The sequence below is a fragment of the Chiloscyllium punctatum genome, chromosome 11 (genome assembly GCF_047496795.1).
Source record: "Chiloscyllium punctatum isolate Juve2018m chromosome 11, sChiPun1.3, whole genome shotgun sequence".
Lineage (NCBI taxonomy): Eukaryota > Metazoa > Chordata > Chondrichthyes > Orectolobiformes > Hemiscylliidae > Chiloscyllium > Chiloscyllium punctatum.
Genome location: NC_092749.1, coordinates 62,519,747 through 62,542,762, shown reverse-complemented (window position 1 = coordinate 62,542,762; position 23,016 = coordinate 62,519,747). Strand labels below are relative to the sequence as shown.

Sequence of the window (23,016 nt, the reverse complement as noted above, 5' to 3'; positions counted from 1 at the left end):
CATGCAAGATCAATCATTGTCAGTCATGGTCAAAAGCTTTGCTGCACTTCATTGTAAGTAAGGCACAATGTTAACTTCTGGCAAGCATTGTGAATTGGCACAGATAGCCAAATTCTCATAATAGGATTTCATGAAATACCATATTGATTTGAGTGGTCAGAGTTGAAATTGAGTAATGCCATTTTTCTGAAAAATGCACCAAGTATTTCCCTCACAACTCATGTCCTTTTCTTTAACAAACTTGTCAAAGGCTGCCATGCTTTGGCTTCTATCTTTAATAATCTTCTTCAATCATAGCCCTCACAAATATTTTCTCCTACAACTATTCTGTTCTTCAGTTTCATTAAATGATGGAGTGACATGTTGGTATGTTAGTTTCTTTTTGCCACATGTATTGGCTTGTATGTTGAATAAGAATTAAAAATCCACTGCAAATCCTAAAATTTAGTTTAAAAACTGTTGAGACTGTTGTAGATGCAAAATATTAAGTATGTTCAGTAAGTTTTTGTTTATGCATGAAATCTGTCCTAAAATAAAGACCATTGTTTATATACCTCAAGTAATGTAAAGTTGTTAAGATTTAAGACAGTTATGTTTATTCTACGAGTGTTCAAACTATTAGAATACCTAAGAAGTATTATTTAATTTGTGCTGTGAATTTTCTATGGAAAATATAGATGTATACTTTGATAAAATTTTCCATTAAGAACATGCAAAAGAACTAAACCAAAGTGTAATAAAAATGAGAACAATTATTAACTTTTACAAGATATAATCAACATTGCCAATAAGGTGGATTTTCAAAGCAATAATGTACCTTTCTTCTGTTGAGACTTCTTTTGGTTGAAGATGTGGCTTTGTGCCTGACATCTCCCTGATACTAACTGCATAGATCTTGGTTGTGTAATCGATGGACTTCTCTTTTGCAACATCACTGTCATAGCCTAGAAAAATGTAGAATCAATTGTTGAAAAATAATAATGAAAAGTAATCTTCTTCTGTTTTATGTTCAGACACAGAATTGGCCTCATTGGTGCTGTATTATCTTGGTAAAGAGCTATGGAGCTGGTAAATAAGAAAGGGTAAGTTTCCGTATAAGTGGTGATCTTTTAAAGTGATTGAAATGTCAAAGAATGACTCAAGAAACAATAAGAAAAGATGCCACTAAGATGACTATTACTGTTAAACTAATCAGGAATTGGGGATACACCACCAAGTCAATCCATGTTTCATCATGAATGGTTCATGCACGAACAAGACAATTGGAATTCAAGATTATTCTAATCATGGCTGGGGCATAATGACTAGTAAGCGTTCATAAGGCTTAGTTCTAAGTGGTACTGTGTATTAAAAGAAAAAGACAGAAGGATAAATTTAGTCAATGGGAGCACAGCTATAACCCAAGACAACTAGAAATTGAGAGCTGGTTTTATACTGTGAATTGATTGAGTCCACTGCTTTTATTTAAAATTTTTTTGTGCTTGTTGTGATAACTTAAATTTGTGAAACCTCTTCAGACTTCTACTCGAAGTGGTCTTATAATTGGTCAGAACCAGAGGCATAATAGATAGACTTGCGATTGACTTAAGTTATCCAATTCAATTGAATTGAATTCCAAAATCCTACAATACACTGTCACAACCATTATGGAACAAGAATGAAGATATTGAACATTTAATTGTATATGAGTTTTTTTAAAATGAGGAAATGATGGGAAAGGGTCAACAATGTGAGTGAGAGACATGTTTATCCTTTCATCCCCTTTCAAAAATACACAAGAACCGGGGTTAAATGCCAGTCTCACCCTGGTCTGTATGTGTTAGTGAACTAAGGTGCTTGCGTGTGCCAGGGCTGAGATGTATATTAGCCTGGCTTTGAGTGATAATGTGATGTGAAAGTAGTACATGGAAACTATTTAGAATCCAAGTAGTACATGGAAGCGGGGAGGGGTTAGGGTACACCCCTCTGTAGAACTCCAGGGAAAGTGTGGAGAGAGAGAGAGAGAGGGCAGGAAGTAAGTCATTTGGAGATGGTGCCTGTTTAATCACTGTAAACAAAAGACACGATCACTGCTGGAAACAGGTCTTTGATATAATGTTTCTATCAGGACCTCCAAGATCTCCTTCAGATAATCCAATTTTTGAATAATTGGTATTTGGATAATCTAGTTTCCTCTGTAGTTAAAGAACTATCACAACTGTATTACAGGTAAGGGGGTTTCTCACGTTGAGTGGGGAAGCCATTTAGCAAGTTAATTCAAAGGGAACTAGGACAAAGCCAACAATCTCAAAATAGACTGCTCAACTATGAACATTCCACAATCTACTATTCAAAACAACCCAGAGATTGATCTGTATATCTTTTAACTTTTATTTTTTTGCACTTCTCTCACATTTGCTTTTTATGTGGCTACAACATACTTGTCCCTTTTTTCAAAGTTATTAACATGGATTCTAAATAGTTTACGCCCCCCGCGCAAATCCCTGTCAGTTTACCACTCTGGTCACCAAAATTGTCCAAAACTTTTGTATGTTGTTCACGTGGGCAGCATGGTGGCTCAGGGGTTAGCACGCTGCGTCATAGTGCCAGGGACCTGGGTTTGATTCAGCCTTGGGCAACTATCTGTGTGGAGTTTGCATGTTTTCCCGTGTCTGCGTGGATATCGTCTGAGTGCTCCGGTTTCCTCCCACAGTCCAAAGATATGTAGGTTAGGTGGATTGGCCATGCTGAATTGCCCATAGTGCCCAGGGATGTTTAGGCTAGCTTAATTAGCCATGGAAAATTCAGGGTTATAGGGATAGAGATAGGGAGGTCTGTCTGGGTGGGATGCTGTTCAGAAGATTGGTCTGGACTCGATGGGCTGAATGACCTCCTTCCACACTGTAGGGATTCTATGATTCACACTTCAATATTTTTCTCATGTGACAAACTAGTGAGCAAAACTCAGTAAGCTAGGGGGCTGAATATTACATACCTTTGCTGGGCGTGTTTTTGGTGGTGGTCCTGTAATATCGGACTAGCCCACCATCTTCTAGATCTCACCCCATAATTAAGGATAAATTGAGTATGTTATAAGTTCAACTGACTCCAATAATACACTGCCCATTTAATAATGTGGTTGGTATGGAATTTGTACTAAACCAGTGTGGAGTGGGGGAGAGAGGGGATGTTATTATTGGAGGATGCCCCTTGTCCATGAAGATGGGAAGTTCCTCAAGAAAGAGGCTAAAGTCTCACAAGGAGCTCATTTAATCTATCTGGGAAGCAGGCCTGTACTTTCATTTGTAGCTTCTCCTGGGACATTTTCACACCAGGTCTAGTTCCACTGACTCTGACTTGGGCAGCATGTACCAGACCTTGCGCCCAGGGCATCTCGGAAGAAATTCCTCCTCCTCTTTAGGGGTAACGGTATCAAGGCTGTGACATCAGCTGCATCCATCTCAGACTCTTAGGATTCTTCGTGCTATACAGCGGGAGAGAACCTACGGTTTCTGACAGCCTTTCTGGCTGTTCTGAGGGGCTAGATAAATTTTGCACCTGCCCCATTTGTAAGGAAGCAACTTCAATGTGATCTACATGTTTGTTCAGGACTGCTTCACCTACTCGAACTTTGTATGTCACAGGACCTGACCACATGTTGACATCACCTTGTACCCATGAAGGACCATTTCTGTGGTTTTGAATCCAAACTTTATCCCCTGAAGTAAACTGTCTCTCTCGCTCAGAGCATTGGTATCCCTGATGCCCCACAGGTCTGGGAATATCAGGTTTAATCTGGTGCAGATTCTCCTCCCTATCAGCAACTCTGTTGGAGCTATCCTTGTAGTTGTGTTAGGGGTGGTCTTATAATCAAACAGGAACTGAGACAGTTTGGTATTGAGTGAAGCAGTAGGCTGTTTCTTTAAGCCTGCTTGCAATATTTGGACTGGTCTTTCTGCCAGACCATTGGATGATGACATGGAGCTCTCTAAACATGCTGAATGCCATTTGACTTCAGGAAATACTTGAATTGCCTGCTGGGAAATGACATCCCATGGTCTGTTACTAATACTTCCAGGAGTCTGTGTATTGCAAATGATGCTCGCGGTTTTTCAATCGTCGTCACCAAGTTTATCGACTGAACTCTATGCATGTCAACCACTTTGGGCATCTACGACGACCAAGAACATTGAGCCCTTGAAAGGACCAGTATAGTCGATGTGCAACCAAGTCCAGGATTTAATTGGCCATTCCCATGAATGTGGGGGAGCTGTTGGGAGTAATTTTTGTTCTTGTTGATACTCTTTGCATTGCTTCACCAATGTGGCTATTGTCAGAATCCAATCCTGGACACCAGACATATCTTCTTGCCAACATTTTCATTTTGGAAACTCCTCAATAACCCTGGTGGAGTTCAGCCAGTATCTGGCAGCAACCTTTACTTGGGGCACTCACTCTTGTTCCCCAAAATAATGCACCATTCTCCATGGTGCTCTGATCTTGTCTGGTCCAGAAAGATTTCACTTCTGGTTGTGATGGCCCTTTTGCTTCCCAAATCCCCAGCAGCTGTTTTATTTAAGACAGGATTGGATCTTTTTGTGTCCACAGTCAGATAATGTCATTGGTGATGGGAAGGGTGTCCAGAAAGTAAACGGACTCTTCCAGGAGAGGTATCACCGGTGGTGTATCTGCCCGTGGGAGGCGGCTCAAGGCATCTGCATTTGCCACTTGGCCTCCCGAACGTGTTTCAACTTGTAATTGTATGCACTGGGAAGGAGGGTCCAACACTGAATTCTACCAGAAGCTATGGTGGCATTTCCTTGGCTTCTTTAAGTAGCCCTAGCAGGTGTTTGTGGTCCATTACAATTACAAATTTATGTCTGTAAAGGTATTGGTGGAACTTTATCATTCTTAAGATAACCGCCAAACCTTCCTTCTCTACCTGTGCATATTTGTGTTCAGTATCAGCCAAAGTGCAGGAAGCATACACTGTTGGGCATTCCTCTCCATTGGGCCAACGGTGAGCCAACGCTAAACCTGATATTGTAGGGGATGCATTACATGTCAGCACCACCTCTCGCTTGGGAATGTAGTGGGCCAACACCTTAGAAAACAATAGCTGCTTTTTCACTTCCCTACAGGCTACTTCTTGGCTAAATAACCATTTCAAGGGCTGACGCTTTATCAATAACAGGTATAAGGTTGTCAGGATGGAGGCCAGGTTAAATACAAACCTTCCGTAATAATTCACCAACCTAAGGAAAGACCTAAGCTCCTGTACAGACATGGGAATGTTGATCGTCCTCACTTTATCTTTCAATGGGTGTAAACTGGTCTTGTTGACTCTGTAGCCCAAGTAGGTCACTTGGGGTAGCCTGGACTATACACTTCTCACTTCTAAGGTGTACACCCACCTGGGAAAAACATCTAAGGACTATGTCCAAGTTCTGTAAGTGTTCTGTATTGGTCATCCCTGTTATTAGCATGTCATCCAGATAAAATGTGATCTGGGATGAACCTTCTAAGATGTTAGATTACAGGTATATTAGATTAGATTACTTACAGTGTGGAAACAGGCCCTTCGGCCCAACAAGTCCACACCGTCCCGCCGAAGCACAACCCACCCATACCCCTACATTTACCTAACACTACGGGCAATTTAACATGGCCAATTCACCTGACCTGCACATCTTTGGACTGTGGGAGGAAACCGGAGCACCCGGAGGAGACCCACACAGACACGGGGAGAATGTGCAAACTCCACACAGTCAGTCGCCTGAGGCGGGAATTGAACCCAGGTCTCTGACATTGTGAGGCAGCAGTGCTAACCACTGTGCCACCATGCCGCCCAATGTTGTTCTTCATCTGCTGAAAGGTTGCATAGGCTGATGATACCCCAAATGACAGTCTTATACATTGATACAAACTCTGGTGGGTATTAATTGTGGCATGCTTCTGGGACTCTTCATCTAGTCATAATCACAGGTACTTGTGGCTCATGTCCAGCTTCATGAAGAACAGGCCCCTGCCAGTTTTGCGTACAAGTCCTCTATGCTAGGCTTTGGATATTTATCCAGCTGCAAGAAGCAATTTACCATTTGCTTGAAATCACCACAAGGATGACTGACCCATAAGGCTTCACAATTGGTACGACCTGTGCGGACCATTCCACAAACTGTACCAGTTTGATGATTCCTTCACTTTGCAGCGTCCTGATTTCTGCCTCTACTTTTGCACACAAGGCAGATAGTAGTGAGTGGGCCTTGCAAAACCGTAGAATTGCTTTGTGGTCAACATGTAAGATGGCCTCAGCTCATTTGATAGTTCTTAGTCCTTCCTGAAAAACTTCTGGGTATTTAATTTGGACTTCACTCAGGCAGCCATTTTCTAATTGAAAAATGTGAAACTAATTAAGGTGAATCTTTCTCAATCAGTTTTGCCCCATCAAGCTAGGGCCAGATAACTGAATCCAGCTGCTACTCACAGGAGACCAGAATGGAGGTCTCACTCTTAATCTGTAATGGTTTTCTGGTACAGGTTCTCAGCCTGGTCAAGGTCTTGCACAAACTTAAGGATTGAAGTCCAGAGCGAATTTTGTTAAAGACTGGCTCTGCAATCATTGATCAGCTGCACCAGTATTGACCTCCATTAGAACTGGGTTACCATTTAACCAGATAGTTATTTTGATTAGTTCTGATTTGGTTGTTACTAAATAATTTAACTGTTCCAAACCACACGTAGGTGGACTTTCCAGGGTATGCACTTTCCTGGATACCAGCCTTGAGTCCTCTTACTCATCCACAGACTATCAACAAACACATTGACCTGGACCCAAGATACCGGCCACTACAGCGGACAGCTCGAACTGACAACCGGAAGCGGCAGAGACAGGCCACCATAAATGTTGGAAGAAACAGCACAGAAGCGCTTCACAGGAGGCTCCCAAGCATTGAGGATGTCACCTAGATAGGGGACGAAACGTTTGCAAGACAAATTCCCAGCTTGGCGAACAGAACCACAACAACGAGCACCCGAGCTACAAATCTTCTCCCAAACTTTGAACTAAGTGAGTATTTTGTATCAGTATTAACTGTGGAAAAGGATATGGAAGATATAGACTGTAGAGAAATAGATGGTGACATCTTGCAAAATGTCCATATTACAAAGGAGGAAGTGCTGGATGTCTTGAAGAGCATTAAAGTGGATAAATCCCCAGAACCTGATCAGGTGTACCCTAGAACTCTGTGGGAAGCTAGAGAAGTGATTGCTGGGCCTTTTGCTGAGATATCTGTGTCATCGATAGTCACAGGTGAGGTGCCGGAAGACTGGAGGTTGGCTAGGGAACTAGAGACTAATGAGCCTGTCCTCCATGGTGGGCAAGTTGTTGGAGGGAATCCGGAGGGACAGAATGTACACGTATTTAGAAAGTCAAGGACTGATTAAGGATCGTCAACATGGATTTGTGCGTGGGAAATCATGTCTCAAAAACTTGATTGAGTTTTTTGAAGAAGTAACAGAGAAGATTGAGGGCAGAGCAGTAGATGTGATCTATATGGACTTCAGTAAAGCGTTCAACAAGGTTCCCCATGGCAGACTGATTAGCAAGGTTAGATCTCATGGAATACAGGGAGAACTAGCCATTTGGATACAGAACTGGCTCAAAGGTAGAAGATCGATGTAGGAACTTGACCAGATGGGCCAATGGGCTGAGTAGTGGCAGGTGGAGTTTAATTCAGATAAATGTGAGGTGCTGCATTTTGGGAAAACAAATCTTAGCAGGACTTATACACTTAATGGTAAGGTCCTAGGGAGCGTTGCTGAACACAGAGACCTTGGAGTGCAGGTTCATAGCTCCTTGAAAGTGGAGTTGCAGGTAGATAGGATAGTGAAGACGGCATTTGGTATGCTTTCTTTTATTGGTCAGAGTATCCTGATGAAGGGCTTTTGCCCGAAACGTTGATTTCGCTGCTCATTGGATGCTGCCTGAACTGCTGTGCTCTTCCAGCACCACTAATCCAGAATTTGATTTTCAGCATCTGCAGTCATTGTTTTTACCTACAGGAGTTGGGAGGTCATGTTGCGGCTGTACAGGACATTGGTTAGGCCACTTTTGGAATACTGCGTGCAATTCTGGTCTCCTTCCTATCGGAAAGATGTTGTGAAACTTAAAAGGGTTCAAAAAAGATTTACAAGAATGTTGCCAGGGTTGGAGGATTTGAGCTATAGGGAGAGGCTGAACCAGCTGGGGCTGTTTTCCCTGGAGCTTCAGAGGCTGAGGGGTGACCTTAGAGGTTTATAAAGTTATGAGGGGCATCGATAGGGTAAATAGGCAAAGTCTTTTCCCTGGGGTTGGGGAGTCCAGACCTGGAGGGCATAGGTTTAGGGTGAGAGGGGGAAAGATATAAAAGAGACCTACAGGATAACGTTTTCACGCAGAGGGTGGTATGTGTATGGAATGAGCTGCCATAGGAAGTGGTGGAGGCTGGTACAATTGCAACATTTAAGAGGCATTTGGATGGGTATTGGAAAGGTTTGGAGGGATATGGGCCAGGTGCTGGCAGGTGGGACTAGATTGTGTTGGGATATCTGGTCGGCATGAACGGGTTGGACTGAAGGGTCTGTTTCCCTGCTGTACATCTCTAAGACTCTATGACTCTGAAGAATAGACAAGAGAAAAAGGTATAAAACATGAATATCAGCTTAAAATGATGCCTGTCCAAAAAAAAGACATCAGATGCTGACTCATAATCTAAAACACAGTAAGGGAATAGTTACACGGCAGAATTTGAAGAAAAAGATGTGGAGGCATTCGTTGTGTATTTTGAGGAGGAGGTGAATCAAATGAATTTGTTAAAGAGAACTTGCCCATGTAGAGTAAGGTGATAGGTAAAGCACAGAAAATTTACCCTTTTCTCTCAGGGGAGGTTTCTATGATATATTGGCTGCATAAGTGTTACTGCCCTAGGCATTTAGGGGATGGTTTTGAAGTTTAAGCAAACAGCCAAGTATACCAATGCTGAATTTCAGAGCCAAGGAAAGTAATTCTGACAGATTGATAAGAGCATGAGGAGCTGAAACTATGTATGAAGAGAGATTCTTCTTTTAAAAACTCATTACCTTCCATAATAAGAACCCATGTGGAGGACTATAGAGTTGCAATTGCTCAGTTGGTAGAAGTAATGATTATGCAGAAGTAGATGATTATGAGCTAATCCACAACCTAACATGTCTTTTCCCTTTCATCACAAATTTGAAAAGGATAGAAAGTGTGATGCTGAATGCAGGACAAGTAGCTAGGAATGGCCCAACATCTTTTCCTAAGATCAAAAAGTAAAGTACTGAGGGTGAAGGTGAAAATTGAAGGCTGAAATTCTTCCACTGTGATAAAGTGGGACAAATTTTTTCAGAATACCGTAGGTTACAATGGAAATCCATGGTATTTGTGTGGAGTATGTAAGAATGAGCCCTAAAAGGGAACTCAGAAGGAAAATGCCACAGATCAAATTATAGCTGCAACTACAAGTAAGTGACCAGAGATAAAGAGATAAACCAGAGGACCTGGATGTGAAGAATGAGGAGCATGGATAGAGTAAATAGACAAAGTCTTTTCCCTGGGGTGGGGGGAGTTCAGAACTAGAGGGCATAGGTTTAGGGTGAGAGGGAAAAGATATAAAAGAAGCCTCAGGGGCAACTTTTTCACACAGAGGGTGGTACGTGTATGGAATGAGCTGCCAGAGGATGCAGGGGATTTGAAAATACACCAATCAGGTATCTGGACAATCTTGTCTAGGATCTCTTCTGTCAGGGGCTGGACAGAATAGAGTCCTCAATGTCCATTTGTTGATCTTTCAGGATAGTTCAAAGAGTGGTCTATAGGCACAGCGGGGTTCAATGACAAGGAGTAGGGGAGTCAAGGATAGAAGCAGAGGGATTTACAGTAATCGAGGTTATGACAATGTTGGGAAGATCACAAGTTCAATGGGTGGAATTCGGACTGTAGGAAGGAGGATTATCAACTCTGACCAACACCGTGGCCTCCATTGGGAGATGATAAAACAACAAGATGGGCATCATCAAAGTGTAATTCAGGTTTCAAGGCAGGGAGGACAGTTCTGGATAAAGTTCAATATGGTGGGTCTCCCTTTTGGGGGATGGGTTGAAATAGACTGTCAGGGTAGTGTGATAGTAGGGAACATGCAGTGAATAGGCAGGTACCTAGTGACAGGCAGTACCATGTACTGGTGACATCCAGCCTAATCTGCATTGCCAGCTATCACTTCTCCCTGTTTACATGTGAACTGCTCCTAGAAAATAGCTGAAACAATGCTCAGAATGGACAGAGTAAGAGTCAGTTTAGTGGCTAAAAGTGCAGAATCCATGTTTTCTGGACACCACAACATTACACTGATAAAAATGTTTGAAAAACACAACTACATTGGAATTACTGAGTGGTCAGATGCTGGTCAAAAGCAATTTGCTACATGCCATTGATGCTGCAATTTGAACTTGTTGAAGTTAGCAACAATGACAATGCAAAAGGCCAGTGCTGGGTGAAGAACAACTAGAATTAGTTCCACCAATAAGGGTCCTGTGCCGGGCAATCAAGTTTGAGTCCTCATCAATTATGTAAGTTTGATATGAAAATAGGGTTTGGAGGCTGATATTGTGCTGCAAAGAGTCCCTTTTTGCTGATATGTGATGGTCACTGAGCCAATGTAGTATAGGAAGTCCCAGGGTTATGAACGAGTTTCATTTTTAAGTCTGTTTGTAAGTCGAATTTGTATGCAAGTCAGAACAGTTACGTACGGTGCACACTTGGCATCAATTAGTTAAACGTTTTTCTTAGCATATATGTTTTGAGCGTTGCGCAAAAGTAGTCTGGGTGTTCATTAGTATGAATCAATGTATGTAACGTGATTATTTAAAATAATAGGCTTTACAGAGGTCAGTTCATAAGTATGGGCATTTGTAAGTTGGGCGTTTGTAACCCGAGGACGCCTGTATATTCAGCAAGTGACTATACATGCTGTGGCAGGATGTAGATATCCAATGCAGACATGAACCCTATTATCCACGTCCAGTATGTCTTATGCATGGCAAGTTGTGCTCATCTGAAAACTAAATCACCAATTATTGTTCTGAGATCTATGAATGTTTTTGCTCCTTCACTGCTCAATTTTCACTGAAAGCAATGGGCCTTGCAGCTGGTGGAATGTTGGATACTGGCTGTTTACCTAAGGCGGCAAAGACAGATGAAGGAGAAGCAGCACTGACGGCAAGCCCAGAGGCATTAGCAGGCCGCAGTAGAGGTTAAGAAACACACAGTTCAAGAAGAGGTCCCAGCTGCAGGATCCCTCAGAATGTGTGGGATATTCTGCAGGCATGGAGTTGTCTGGCCTCTATATTTCCTAACATGCGTGAGGTAATTGCTGACACAAATTGTGTGTCTCAAGAAATGTTAATGGAACTGTGATAGATGCTATATCCAACCTGAGGGTTGCAGAAGTGGGAGGTCATTCTCTTTTGGTGGAGTGAAGGTCACTAGAGCGCTGAACTCCTATGCGACTGGCTCCTTCCAGAGAACAGTGGGAGACTTATGTGGAATGTGTCAGTCATGCATCCACAGATGCATCAGGATTGTGACTGATGTTATCTGTGTGGGGTCATACAGGTTTATTTTGTTTCCCCAAGATGTGGTTAGTGCTGAAGCCTTAACAGTTGGATTTAGGAACTTAGCTGGGTTCACCTAGTTTACAGATTGCCAACATTTGCATACTCAGTTGCACTGAGAGTGCTGTATTACAACACTATGGAATTCATCAACAAGAAGGGAGTTCCATTTAATTAGTGTCCAGGTGTTCTGTGCTTACCATTACAACTTTCTGGAGGTGTTTACTCGTCAGCCTGGCAACTGCGATAGGTCATATGTTCTGGAATGCCCTCATATACTCAGTGTGTTTGAGGGTTGGGAGCTGTACAGATTCCTTACTGAGTGACAATGGCTAACCACAGTGACCGTGGCTCACAAAACCATTGAGCAATCCCTCAACTGATGCAAAGCGGAAGTTCAACGCTATTCATGCTTCAACCAGGCATGCTGGAGCAGAGTATAGGGCTTTTGAAGGTGCTTTTCTGCTGCCTGGAATGGGTGGAAGGGGCCATGGCACTTTACTCCAGATAGTGTTCCACATCATCCTGGCAAGCTGAGCTCAGCATAAGTGGGCGGCATGGTGGCACAGTGGTTAGCACTGCTGCCTCACAATGCCAGAGACCTACCTCAGGCGACTGACTGTGTGGAGTTTGCACATTCTCCCTGTGTCTGCGTGGGTTTCCTCCGGTTTCCTCCCATAGTCCAAAAATGTGCAGGTTAGGTGAATTGGCCATGCTAAATTGCCCGTAGTGTTAGGTGCAGGGGTAAATGTAGGGGAATGGGTGTGGGTGGGTTGCGCTTTGGCGGGTCGGTGTGGACTTGTTAGGCTGAAGGGCCTGTTTCCACACTGTAAGTAATCTAATTGGTGTATGTAATGAGGCGATATCCTGGATGCAGAGGAACTAGGGGAATGGGAGCAGACTTGAGTAAGAGGACAGGGATGTTGGGGTGGAGGAAGCTGATATTGTCCATGATGTTTTTTGAAAACGATGCCAAAATCTGGTTGACATTGCAGGGATGCAGTTCAGCCTCCAAGTCTGTTCCCTTTTCCTTTCTGTCAATGAAAGATTGTGGTTGTAATGGAAATGATATTGTCATCGTTATTGGAGATTTTGTGTGGTATAGATATAGGGAACCAGTCAATGCAGTAAACTTCGATTTCCAAGAGGCATTTAATAAGATGTGATTCAAAATTTTAATAAGCAAGATGGGGCTCATTGAATTGGGGAAACATATTAGCAAGGATACAGAATTTATTAACTAATAGGAAGCCAGGGCTGGGCACACCTGGACCATTTTCAAGTTGGCAAGCTCTAACCAGCGCTGTAGCAGATGGATCAATGTCGGGGCTTCAGGTATTCACAATGTATACTGATAACATAAACAAAAAGACAGAGAGTAAAGTATCCAGGTTTGCTGAAGATACAAAACTAGTTGGGAAGGCAAGCCATCAGAAGGACACAAGGAGGATAGAAATAGATATGGATAGATTAAGTGAGTAGGCAACAAGATGGCAGATGGAGCACGATGTTGGAATTTGAAGGTTATTTATTTGGTTACTAAAAATAGGACAGCAGAATATTTTTAAAAATATATGAAACTTATGAAAGTTGGTGTTCAGAGGAACCTGTGTGAATACAAGGAAAGAACTGAGGATTGCAGATGCTGGAGATCAGAGTCAAGAGTGTGGTGCTGGAAAAGCACAGCTGGTCAGGCAGCATCCGAGGAGCAGGAGAATCAACGCTTCAGGCATAAGCCCTTCATCAGGATGCCTCACCTGCTATGCTTTTCCAGCATCGCACTCTCAACTCTGAATACAAGGAAGTCAAATATTTAACATTTAGGCATGGCAAGTAATTAGGAAGATAATGGCATAGTTACCTTTATAGCAAAGGAAATGTAGCATATGAAAGTGTTGATACAATTGTACAAAGCTCTGATGAAACCACAACTGGAGTATTTACACAGATTTGCTTCCAGATTTAAGGCAGGATACACTTGCATTGGAGTTAATACAACAAATGTTCTCTAGATTAGTCTCTGAGATTAAATGGTTGTACTATTATGACCGATTGAATAAACTGGGTCGATATTTTCTGTAGTTTAGAAGAAAGAGAGTTCATCTCATTGAAACATGCAAATTCTAAAGACGTTTAATAAGACAGATACCAAGAATTTATTTTCCCATATTGGGGAGTCTAAGACAAAGGGTTGGCTATTTAGGACAGCTACTGGGGAGAAGTTCCTTCATTTAAAAGGTTGTGAATACTTGGAACTCTTTACCCACAGAGTTGTGGATGCTCTACCAATTAATATAATTAAGATTGCAATAGACAGATTGTCTTAGCAGATCAAGAAATATGTACTGTGGGCAGGAGAGCAAGGTTGAGGTAGAAGACCATCATGATCTGCTTCAATGGTGGAGCAAGTTGGACAGGCCATTTGATCTCCTGCTCCTATTTCTTTTGTTGTATAGTTATAAGTAGAGAATATCTTCTTTATCAAATTATCTATACTAATTGGCAGTTATTGGAACCAGCTGGATTTTGTTGACTATGAGATGGGCCAATTAGGAAAGCTCTGGCTGACCAATATAACCAGGAGATTTAGCATCTCCTCAGTTCAGGGACTTATTCCAAGCTGGCTGGCCGCAACCAATGTATTGTGCCCAAGTAAATAACAGGTGACTTGGTGACGAGATACCTACCTCTGTGCAGTTATTTCATAATTGTATCCCTGTTCTATTGAATACATTATGTTTAGATGAAGAATATTTTTCAGGTTAAGCAGAGTTGGAAGATAGGTTAATAATGAGGAAACATGTTCAAATGAGATGAAGTAAAGGAAAAAAAATGACAGCAGGGCCAAAAATAGGACAAGGAAGAGGCAGGGAGGCTGGTGATGAGGTTTGCACTCCAGCTCCTTCTAGCCTGTCAAATATTTTAAACATCAACAAAAGTTACCTTCAAAACCAGTGGCTAGATAGGGCTTTTGCCCGAAACGTCGATTTCGCTGCTCGTTGGATGCTGCCTGAACTGCTGTGCTCTTCCAGCACCACTAATCTAGTAAATGCACATTACTCAAGTTGAATGAATGTTGAAAGGTAAACATGGCAACAGCCACGTGCATAGTGGCTGCCACACGGATCAAACAAGGAAAGGGAATGCAGTCCTGGTACTTGATTGGAGAGTCTATCACTTAGCAACATGATGTGGACATCCTTGTTTGGAGGTAGACAATAAGAGGATCAAGGATAAAATAGAGCACGAATGGAACTCTGCAGCATACCTCCAAAGAATAACAATCCATGAGCAACCTCTTGCCAGGTGGTGTGGCGAAGACAACAAAGGAACTGTTCAGCCTGGCCAGCTGATCATTTCTGGGTTATGTGTTTCAATTAAGTGCAATATTAAGTTAGCAGAAGGATGATTAGTGTGGTTTCCCTTAACTAGAGTCATACAGATGTACAGCATGGAAACAGATCCTTCGGTCCAACCCGTCCATGCCGACCAGATATCCTAACCCAATCTAGTCCCACCTGCCAGCACCCAGCCCATATCCCTCCAAACACTTCCAATTCATATACCCATCCAAATGCCTCTTAAATGTTGCAATTGTGCTAGCCTCCACCACATCCTCTGGTAGCTCATTCCATACATGTACCACCCTCTGCGTGAAGACGTTGCCCCTGAGGTCTCTTTTATATCTTTCCCCTCTTACTCTAAACCTATGCCCTCTAGTTCTGGACTCACCGACCCCAGGGAAAAGACTTTGTCTATTTATTCTATCCATGCCCCTCTTAATTTTGTAAACCTCTATAAGGTCACCCCTCAGCCTTTGACACTCCAGGGAAAACAGCCCCAGCCAGTTCAGGCCCTCCCTGTAGTTCAGATCCTCCAACCCTGGCAACATCCTTGTAAATCTTTTCTGAACCCTTTCAAGTTTCACAACATCTTTCCGATAGGAAGGAGACCAGAATTGCATGCAATATTCCAAGTGGCCTAACCACTGTCCTGCACAGCTCCAACATGTCCTCCCAACTCCTGTACTCAATACTCTGACCAATAAAGGAAAGCATACCAAACACCGCCTACATTATCCTATCTACCTGCAACTCCAATTTCAAGGAGCTATGAACCTGCACTCCAAAGTCTCTTTGTTCAGCAACACTCCCTAGGACTTTACCATTAAGTGTATAAGTCCTGCTAAGATTTGCTTTCCCAAAATACAGCACCTCGCATTTATCTGAATTAAACTCCATCTGCCACTTCTTGGCCCATTGGCCCACTCGTCCAGACCCTGTTTAATCTGAGGTAACCCTCTTTGCTGTCCACTACACATCCAATTTTGGTGTCATCTGCAAACTTACTAACTGTTCCTCTTATGCTTGCATCCAAATCATTTATGTAAATGACAAAAAGTAGAGGGCCCAGCACCAATCCTTGTGGCACTCCACTGGTCACAGGCCTCCAGTCTGAAAAACAACCTTCCACCACCACCCTCTGTCTTCTACCTTTGAGCCAGTTCTGTATCCAAATGGCTAGTTCTCCCTGTATTCCATGAGATCAAACCTTGCTAATCAGTCTCCCATGGGGAACCTTGTCGGACGCCTTGCTGAAGTACATATATATCACATCTACTGCTCTGCCCTCATCAATCTTCTTTGTTATTTCTTCAAAAAACTCAATCAAGTTTGTGAGACATGATTTCCCACGCACAAAGCCATGTTGACTATCCTGAATCAGTCCTTGCCTTTCCAAATACATGTACGTCCTGTCCCTCAGGATTCCCTCCAACAACTTGCCCACCACTGAGGTCAGGCTCACTGGTCTATAATTCCCTGGCTTGTCTTTACCGCCCTTCTTAAACAGTGGCACCACGTTTGCCAACCTCCAGTCTTCCAGCACCTCACCTGTGACTATCAATGATACAAATATCTCAGCAAGAGGCCCAGCAATCACTTCTCTAGCTTCCCACAGAGTTCTCGGGTACACCTGATCAGGTCCTGGGGATTTATCCTCCTTTACCCGTTTCAAGACATCCGGCACTCCTCTGTAATCTGGACATTTTGCAAGATGTCACCATCTATTTCCCTACAGTCTATATCTTCCACATCCTTTTCCACAGTAAATACTGATGCAAAGTATTCACTTAGTATCTCCCCCATTTTCTGTGGCTCCACACAAAGGCTGCCTTGCTGATCTTTGAAGGGCCCTATTCTCTCCCTAGTTACCCTTTTATCCTTAATATATTTGTAAAAACCCATTGGATTCTCCTTAATTTTATTTGCCAAAGCTATCTCATGTCCCCATTTTGCCCTCCTGATTTCCCTCTTAAGTATACTCCTACTTTCTTTATACTCTTCTAAGGATTCACGCAATCTCTCCTGTCTATACCTGACATATGCTTCCTTCTTTTTCTGAACCAAACCCTCAATTTCTTTAGTCATCCAGCATTCCCTATACCTACCAGCCTTCCCTTTCACCCTGACAGGAATATACTTTCTCTGGATTCTTGTTATCTCATTTCTGAAGGCTTCCATTTTCCAGCCATCCCTTTACCTGCGAATGTCTGCCTCCAATCAGCTTTCGTAAGTTCTTGCCGAATACCGTCCAAGTTGGCCATTCTCCAATTTAGAAACTTAACTTTTAGATCTGGTCTATCCTATTCCATCACTATTTTAAAACAAATAGAATTATGGTCGCTGGCCCCAAAGTGCTCCCCCACTGACACGTCAGTCACCTGCCCTGCCTTATTTCCCAAGAGCAGGTCAAGTTTTGCACCTTCTCTGGTATGTACATCCACATACTGAATCAGAAAAGTGTCTTGTACACACTTAAGAAATTCCTCTCCATCTAAACTTTAACACTATGGCAGTTCTAGTCGATGTTTGGAAAGTTAAAATCCCTTACCATAACTACCTTATTATTCTTACAGATAGCCGAGATCTCCTTACAGGTTTGTTTCTCAATTTCCCTCTGACTATTAGGGGGTCTATAATACAATCCCAATAAGGTGATCATCCCTTTCTTATTTCTCGGTTCCACCCAAATAACTTGTCTGGATGTATTTCCTGGTATATCCTCCCTCAGCACAGCTGTAAATGTCACTCAAAAATGTCACTCCCCTTCCTCTCTTGCCTCCCTTTCTATCCTTCCTGTAGCATTTGTTACCTGGAACATTAAGCTGCCAGTCCTGCCCATCCCTGAGCCATGTTTCCGTAATTGCTATGATATCCCAGTCCCATGTTGCTAACCATGCCCTGAGTTCATCTGCCTTCCCTGTTAGGCCCCTTGCATTGAAATAAATTTAATTTATTAGTCCTACCTTGTCCCTGACTGTTTGACTCACGTCTGTTCTCATCTGTACCCTTCTCAGATTGATCCCTTTCCTCACTCTCTCCCTGGGTCCCACTCCCCCACCTTACTAGTTTAAATCCTCCCAAGCAGTTATAGCAAATTTCCCTGCCAGTACATTAGTCCCCTTCCAATTTAGGTGCAATCCGTCCTTCTTGTACAGGTCACTTCTACCCCAAAAGAGATTCCAATGATCCAAAAATGTGAATCCTTCTCCCATACACCAGCTCCTCAGCCATGCATTCATCTGCTCTGTCCTCCTATTCCTGCCCTCACTAACTCTCAGCACTGGGAGCAATCCAGATATTACTACCCTTGAGCACCTCCTTTTTAAATTTCTGCCTAACTCTCTACTTATGATTTATATTTGGGAACAATTTTGATACTTAATACTTTTGAGAATAAATGAGTGAATTGGTTAGTTTAGTGTACTGTGTGCCTTCTAAACTCTGCTGAGGTAACTGTTGTATCAGACAGACAGGCAACAGAATTTGGAATTCCTAGGTGGGTGTCGACAAAATGTTTTACTGGACTTACCACCCTACCTACTAAAAGGAAACATCCAGACAGAGGCCCCGAGGGGATGCCAGAAGGGGAAGGAGCTAAAATAAATAGTGGAATGAATCCTGAAGGATACAGAGCTTTTAAAGTTAGTAGTGTTGCTATAAATTGGGTTTAGGAACCCTGAGGATTTCTCGATCAATATGTGGCCAAGAAGTGTCCAAAATACAGCAAATTTACCACAAAGATGGTACTGGATGCGAGGCCCACAGTAATACCCTTTGGAACTTAGTTAAGGATAGGGAGTGGGAAGTGGGAAGTTTAAAGAGTTGTAGGAGACTGCAGCAGTCAGTTATCTGCTGGAGGACTAGGCAGAAAACCAATAGGAAATGCTGAAGCTATGAGCCCAGATAGATGACCTTTGAAAGGAGATGAACAGACTTACAGAAAAAGCTGAGAATTATTTCACCTGCATGAAACAATATAAGATACAGTTTGAAAAATTAGAGAGAGAGGAAAATAAATATGAGAAGGCATCTGAACAAGAGAAGAGGCATTGAAAAAGCAATGAATGATTTGAAGATTGCTATGAATGTAGTACATAAAACAATTCAGGAGAATTGTAGTACTAAGGGGGAACCACACAAAGTGAGAGAAATAAAGAAGTTATGGAGCTACATCACAGCTCAGCAAAGCATAACACGTGCCTTTGCACCCCACTCTTTGAAGAGGAAGGGGGAGGAAGTGGGGTCGTAGACTGGGGAGACAGAGCTGCTAGGGTACAGTGAGGAAGATAACCAGGAATGGGATGACCCCATCCCCTTGTGAGAGAAAACAGAAGGGCCCAGCCTTGTCTGTTCAATGGCTTTTGTAGTGACAAATCATACCGGAGGCAGGAAATACTCGGACTATTAACTATTTCACTCTCTTTGGACCCTCAGAATTAACTAACATTGCCAAATTTGTCGGCATGTGTCAGCTTGGGGATAATCCCCTGGAGCTGTTCACAAAACCAAACATCAAGAGACTGATGCATGGATTAGATGATGATGAGAAGAAATTAGTATTAATCTGCCTACACCCAAATGTTGTTTTGGCCCTACTAAGAGAAAGAGCTAATGGACAGGGAACCTGCACTCAGTTAAAGGAAGCTATTTTAACAGCTATTGGAGCTATTAGAGATTATCCTGTGGCATTATTAAGTAAGTGTAGGCAGAGAAAGGGGTAACACCCAACAGCATTTGCTTCCCAAATCTGGTCAGTGTTTTGGAATATTTATGGGCTGGGTTTAGATCACCAGAATCTATAAGACTGAAAGATCTTTGTATCACATGGTATGGAGGACTTAGAAAAGGCTTGTGACCTAACAGAGACCACACACACAGAAGCATGGAAAGTAAGATGGATGACAAGAGCATGGGATAAGGGAAGGAGAAATCCAAATAAGACCAATATGACGAGAATGGCACTGGCTAACAATACTAGATACCCTGGAAAACCAAGGGAAAAGGTCCGTGCTGGGAGACCCATCCCCACCATACCAAATGATGGGTTATGTCAGGGCATAGTGAAGGGGAACAGACACATCATGGGAAGTAATAGTTGGTGTTTTATCTGTGAAGGAGTGGGACACTACGCTCGCGATTGTTCAACCCCTTGGAAGGGAGGGACAAATCAAATGCAGATTTAAAGCTTGCCACAAAATAATATACTACCAATGGAGGCAATGAGCAGATTGTACCCCAGCTCATAATGACAATTTAAGGCATCTCCAAATTAGATGTATGATGCCAGGAGGGATGGAACAGGAACACCCTTGGTGGACTGTCGGGTTGGAGGCCACGCTATCACTTTTCTTTGGGACATAGGGGGATCCTGAACCACCCTAAACACATTCACTTTACACCAATATACCTGGAAACCAAAGGCAGAAATTATTCTAATTGGGTTTACGTGACATTTACAAGTAGAATAGGTAACTAGTCCTTTAAGTGTATAGATTGGATCTGTACTCTTATAGCACTGTGTGATCCTACTACGACTATCTAGCAGCAGAAACCTATTTTGGCAAGTGATTACATGGTAAGGATTTTGCTTTGACCTGCTAAACTGATGAACTGGCAGATATCAGGGAGGAGCAAGGAACATTCTATTGCTGAAATACCTGTTCGTCATTACTGGAAATGAGTTTGCACAGTGGGAGAAATGTAGATATGACCTGGGATCCAACAATCCAGTCCATACAGAACCAAAATGCTTTTGCTAAAATCAAACAGAAGGGAAATTTGTGTCCAAGGAGACATAGAAACAATAAGAGTTCCTCAAACAGTAGAAGGAGAAAGTAATCCAGAGTTTAGTAACTCAGGGAATATTGTGACCGGTTGCCAGGACTAATAATTCTACAATTTGGCCAGTTGAAAAGCCAGAAGGGAGCTGGCAATTAACCACTGACCTAAGGGAATTAAATAAAGTCATGCTTATGGCAGCCCTTACAGTGGCTACTAGCCTTGTAACTATGACTAACCAAAGCGAGTTAGCACAATGTTTTACAGTATTAGACATCAACAATGGATTTTGGTCAATCCATTTGAGTGTCAGTATAAAGTTGCATTTACCTTTAAAGGATAGCAATATCTGTGGATAATTTTATCATAGGGATTCTGCAATTCCCTCTCAATATTTCATTAATGGTTAAGCAACAGATATTTCTAGGCCAGACTGTCTGATACAATATGTTGATGACATGGTTTTACAAACAGGAACTGAATGGGAGCATTACCAGTCCTTGAATGAGTTGTTGCACCTATTTAAGAAATTTGGGTTTAAAGTGAACCTGAAAAAGGTTCAGATAATGAGGCAAGAAGTGAGTTACTTAGGCGTTAACAGCAGGGAAAAGAGCGATGTACAAACAACGAATTGAAACTGCAGCTAGACTTCCCATCCCCACAGATAAAGAAGGGACTAAGATCGTTTTTGGGCTTAATTGGGTATCACAGAGACTACATTAATGATTTTGCCACAAAGGCAGCACCATTAATGACGTTATTAAAGAAATAAACTCCATGAGAATGGAAGCCAGAACACACGCAAGCAATAATATCTTTGAGACAGGCTTGGTGAATGTTTCTGCCCTGAAAATCCCAAAGCCAGCTGAACCATTCTCCCTGCAATTCTTATTGCAACAGGTACATAATCAGTTGAGACTGGTAGCCTATTCCTTCGTGCATGCCTATGCCAGTAGAGCAGGGATACATGACATGTGAAAGGCATTTGTTGGTGGTGTCCTGGACGGTACAGCATTTTGCCTACATTGTAGGGTGGAATTTATTGACAATTTTGATGGAAAATGCATCCATTCGGATGCTTCTGAATGGATGTATTAATGATGGCACAGTGAGCCAAAATAGGATTGCCAAATGGATATTACTGTTACAAGGGAGGAACATAGAGCTAAATAGGATTAAAAGTAGCACCATGTTAGCAGCCAATTTAATTTACTAGGGGACACTGCATGAATGTCACGTGATAGGGGCCATTTGTATCAAAACTAAAAGGAGAACACAGAGAAAACTTTTGTTGATGGCTGTTCATATTTACACACTGGGGAAAGAAAGGCAAAAGGTGGTTTGTACGCAGAGAAGAATAATGACATGAAATGGATAGTATAGTCCTGAAACTGCCAAAGACCATAAGTGCTCAAGCAGTCAAGTTGGCAGCAGTGGCATACATAGTGAGACACCCAGTAATATATCCCTCAGCATCTATTATCTGCTCAGACAATACTCATGTGTACAACAGCCTGATGGAATATCTACTCTTATGGGAGGTGAAAGGGTTGTATCAGCAGATGGGAAAGCCCTACTGTCTGCCCCATTGCTAAGGTATAAGGTATAAAAGGCAAAGGGGAAAGAATATGGAGTGATCAAAGAAAAAGCTGATTCCAAGTTATCACCAGAGGGAAACAGAAAGGAAAATTAAAATTAGATTAGACTACTTACAGTGTGGAAACAGGCCCTTTGGCCCAACAAGTCCACACCGACCCTCCGAAGAGCAACCCACCCAGACCCATTCCCCTACATTTACCCCTTCACCTAACACTACGGGCAATTCACCTAACCTGCACTTTTTTGTTTGGACTGTGGGAGGAAACCGGAGCACCCTGAGGAAATCCACGCAGACATAGGGAGAATGTGCAAACTCCACACAGACAGTTGCCTGAGGCGGGAATTGAACTCGGGTCTCTAGTGTTATGAGGCATCAGTGCCAACCACTGTGCCACCGTGCCACCAATTAATTGGCTAAACATGGGGTAATAGCAAAGAATGGCAGTTGCAGAGTGACGAAATAGGAGCACCGAAGGAGAAAGGAAAGACCCCCACAGACTTAACAGGAGAACAGAGGAGGGATACTGAATTATAAACATTTCTAAAGGAAGAGAAATTGGGTTGTGATGAACAAAAGGGACTACATGTAAGAGATGTAATTGTTCTATGCAGTGGGAAGTTTGTAGAAGGAAATGAACCAACTGAT

General features: G+C 42.5%; 1 protein-coding gene across 3 annotated transcripts in view; it reads right to left on the bottom strand.

Moving 5' to 3' along the window:
* LOC140483036 (echinoderm microtubule-associated protein-like 6) overlaps window positions 1–23,016 on the bottom strand; it is a 544,931-nt gene that overhangs the window by 156,063 nt on the left and 365,852 nt on the right. For all 3 annotated transcript variants that reach the window (XM_072580923.1, XM_072580924.1, XM_072580925.1), the window contains one exon: window positions 818–944. In XM_072580923.1, the coding sequence (XP_072437024.1) occupies window positions 818–944 (127 nt within the window). The remainder of the gene's footprint in view (window positions 1–817; window positions 945–23,016) is intronic.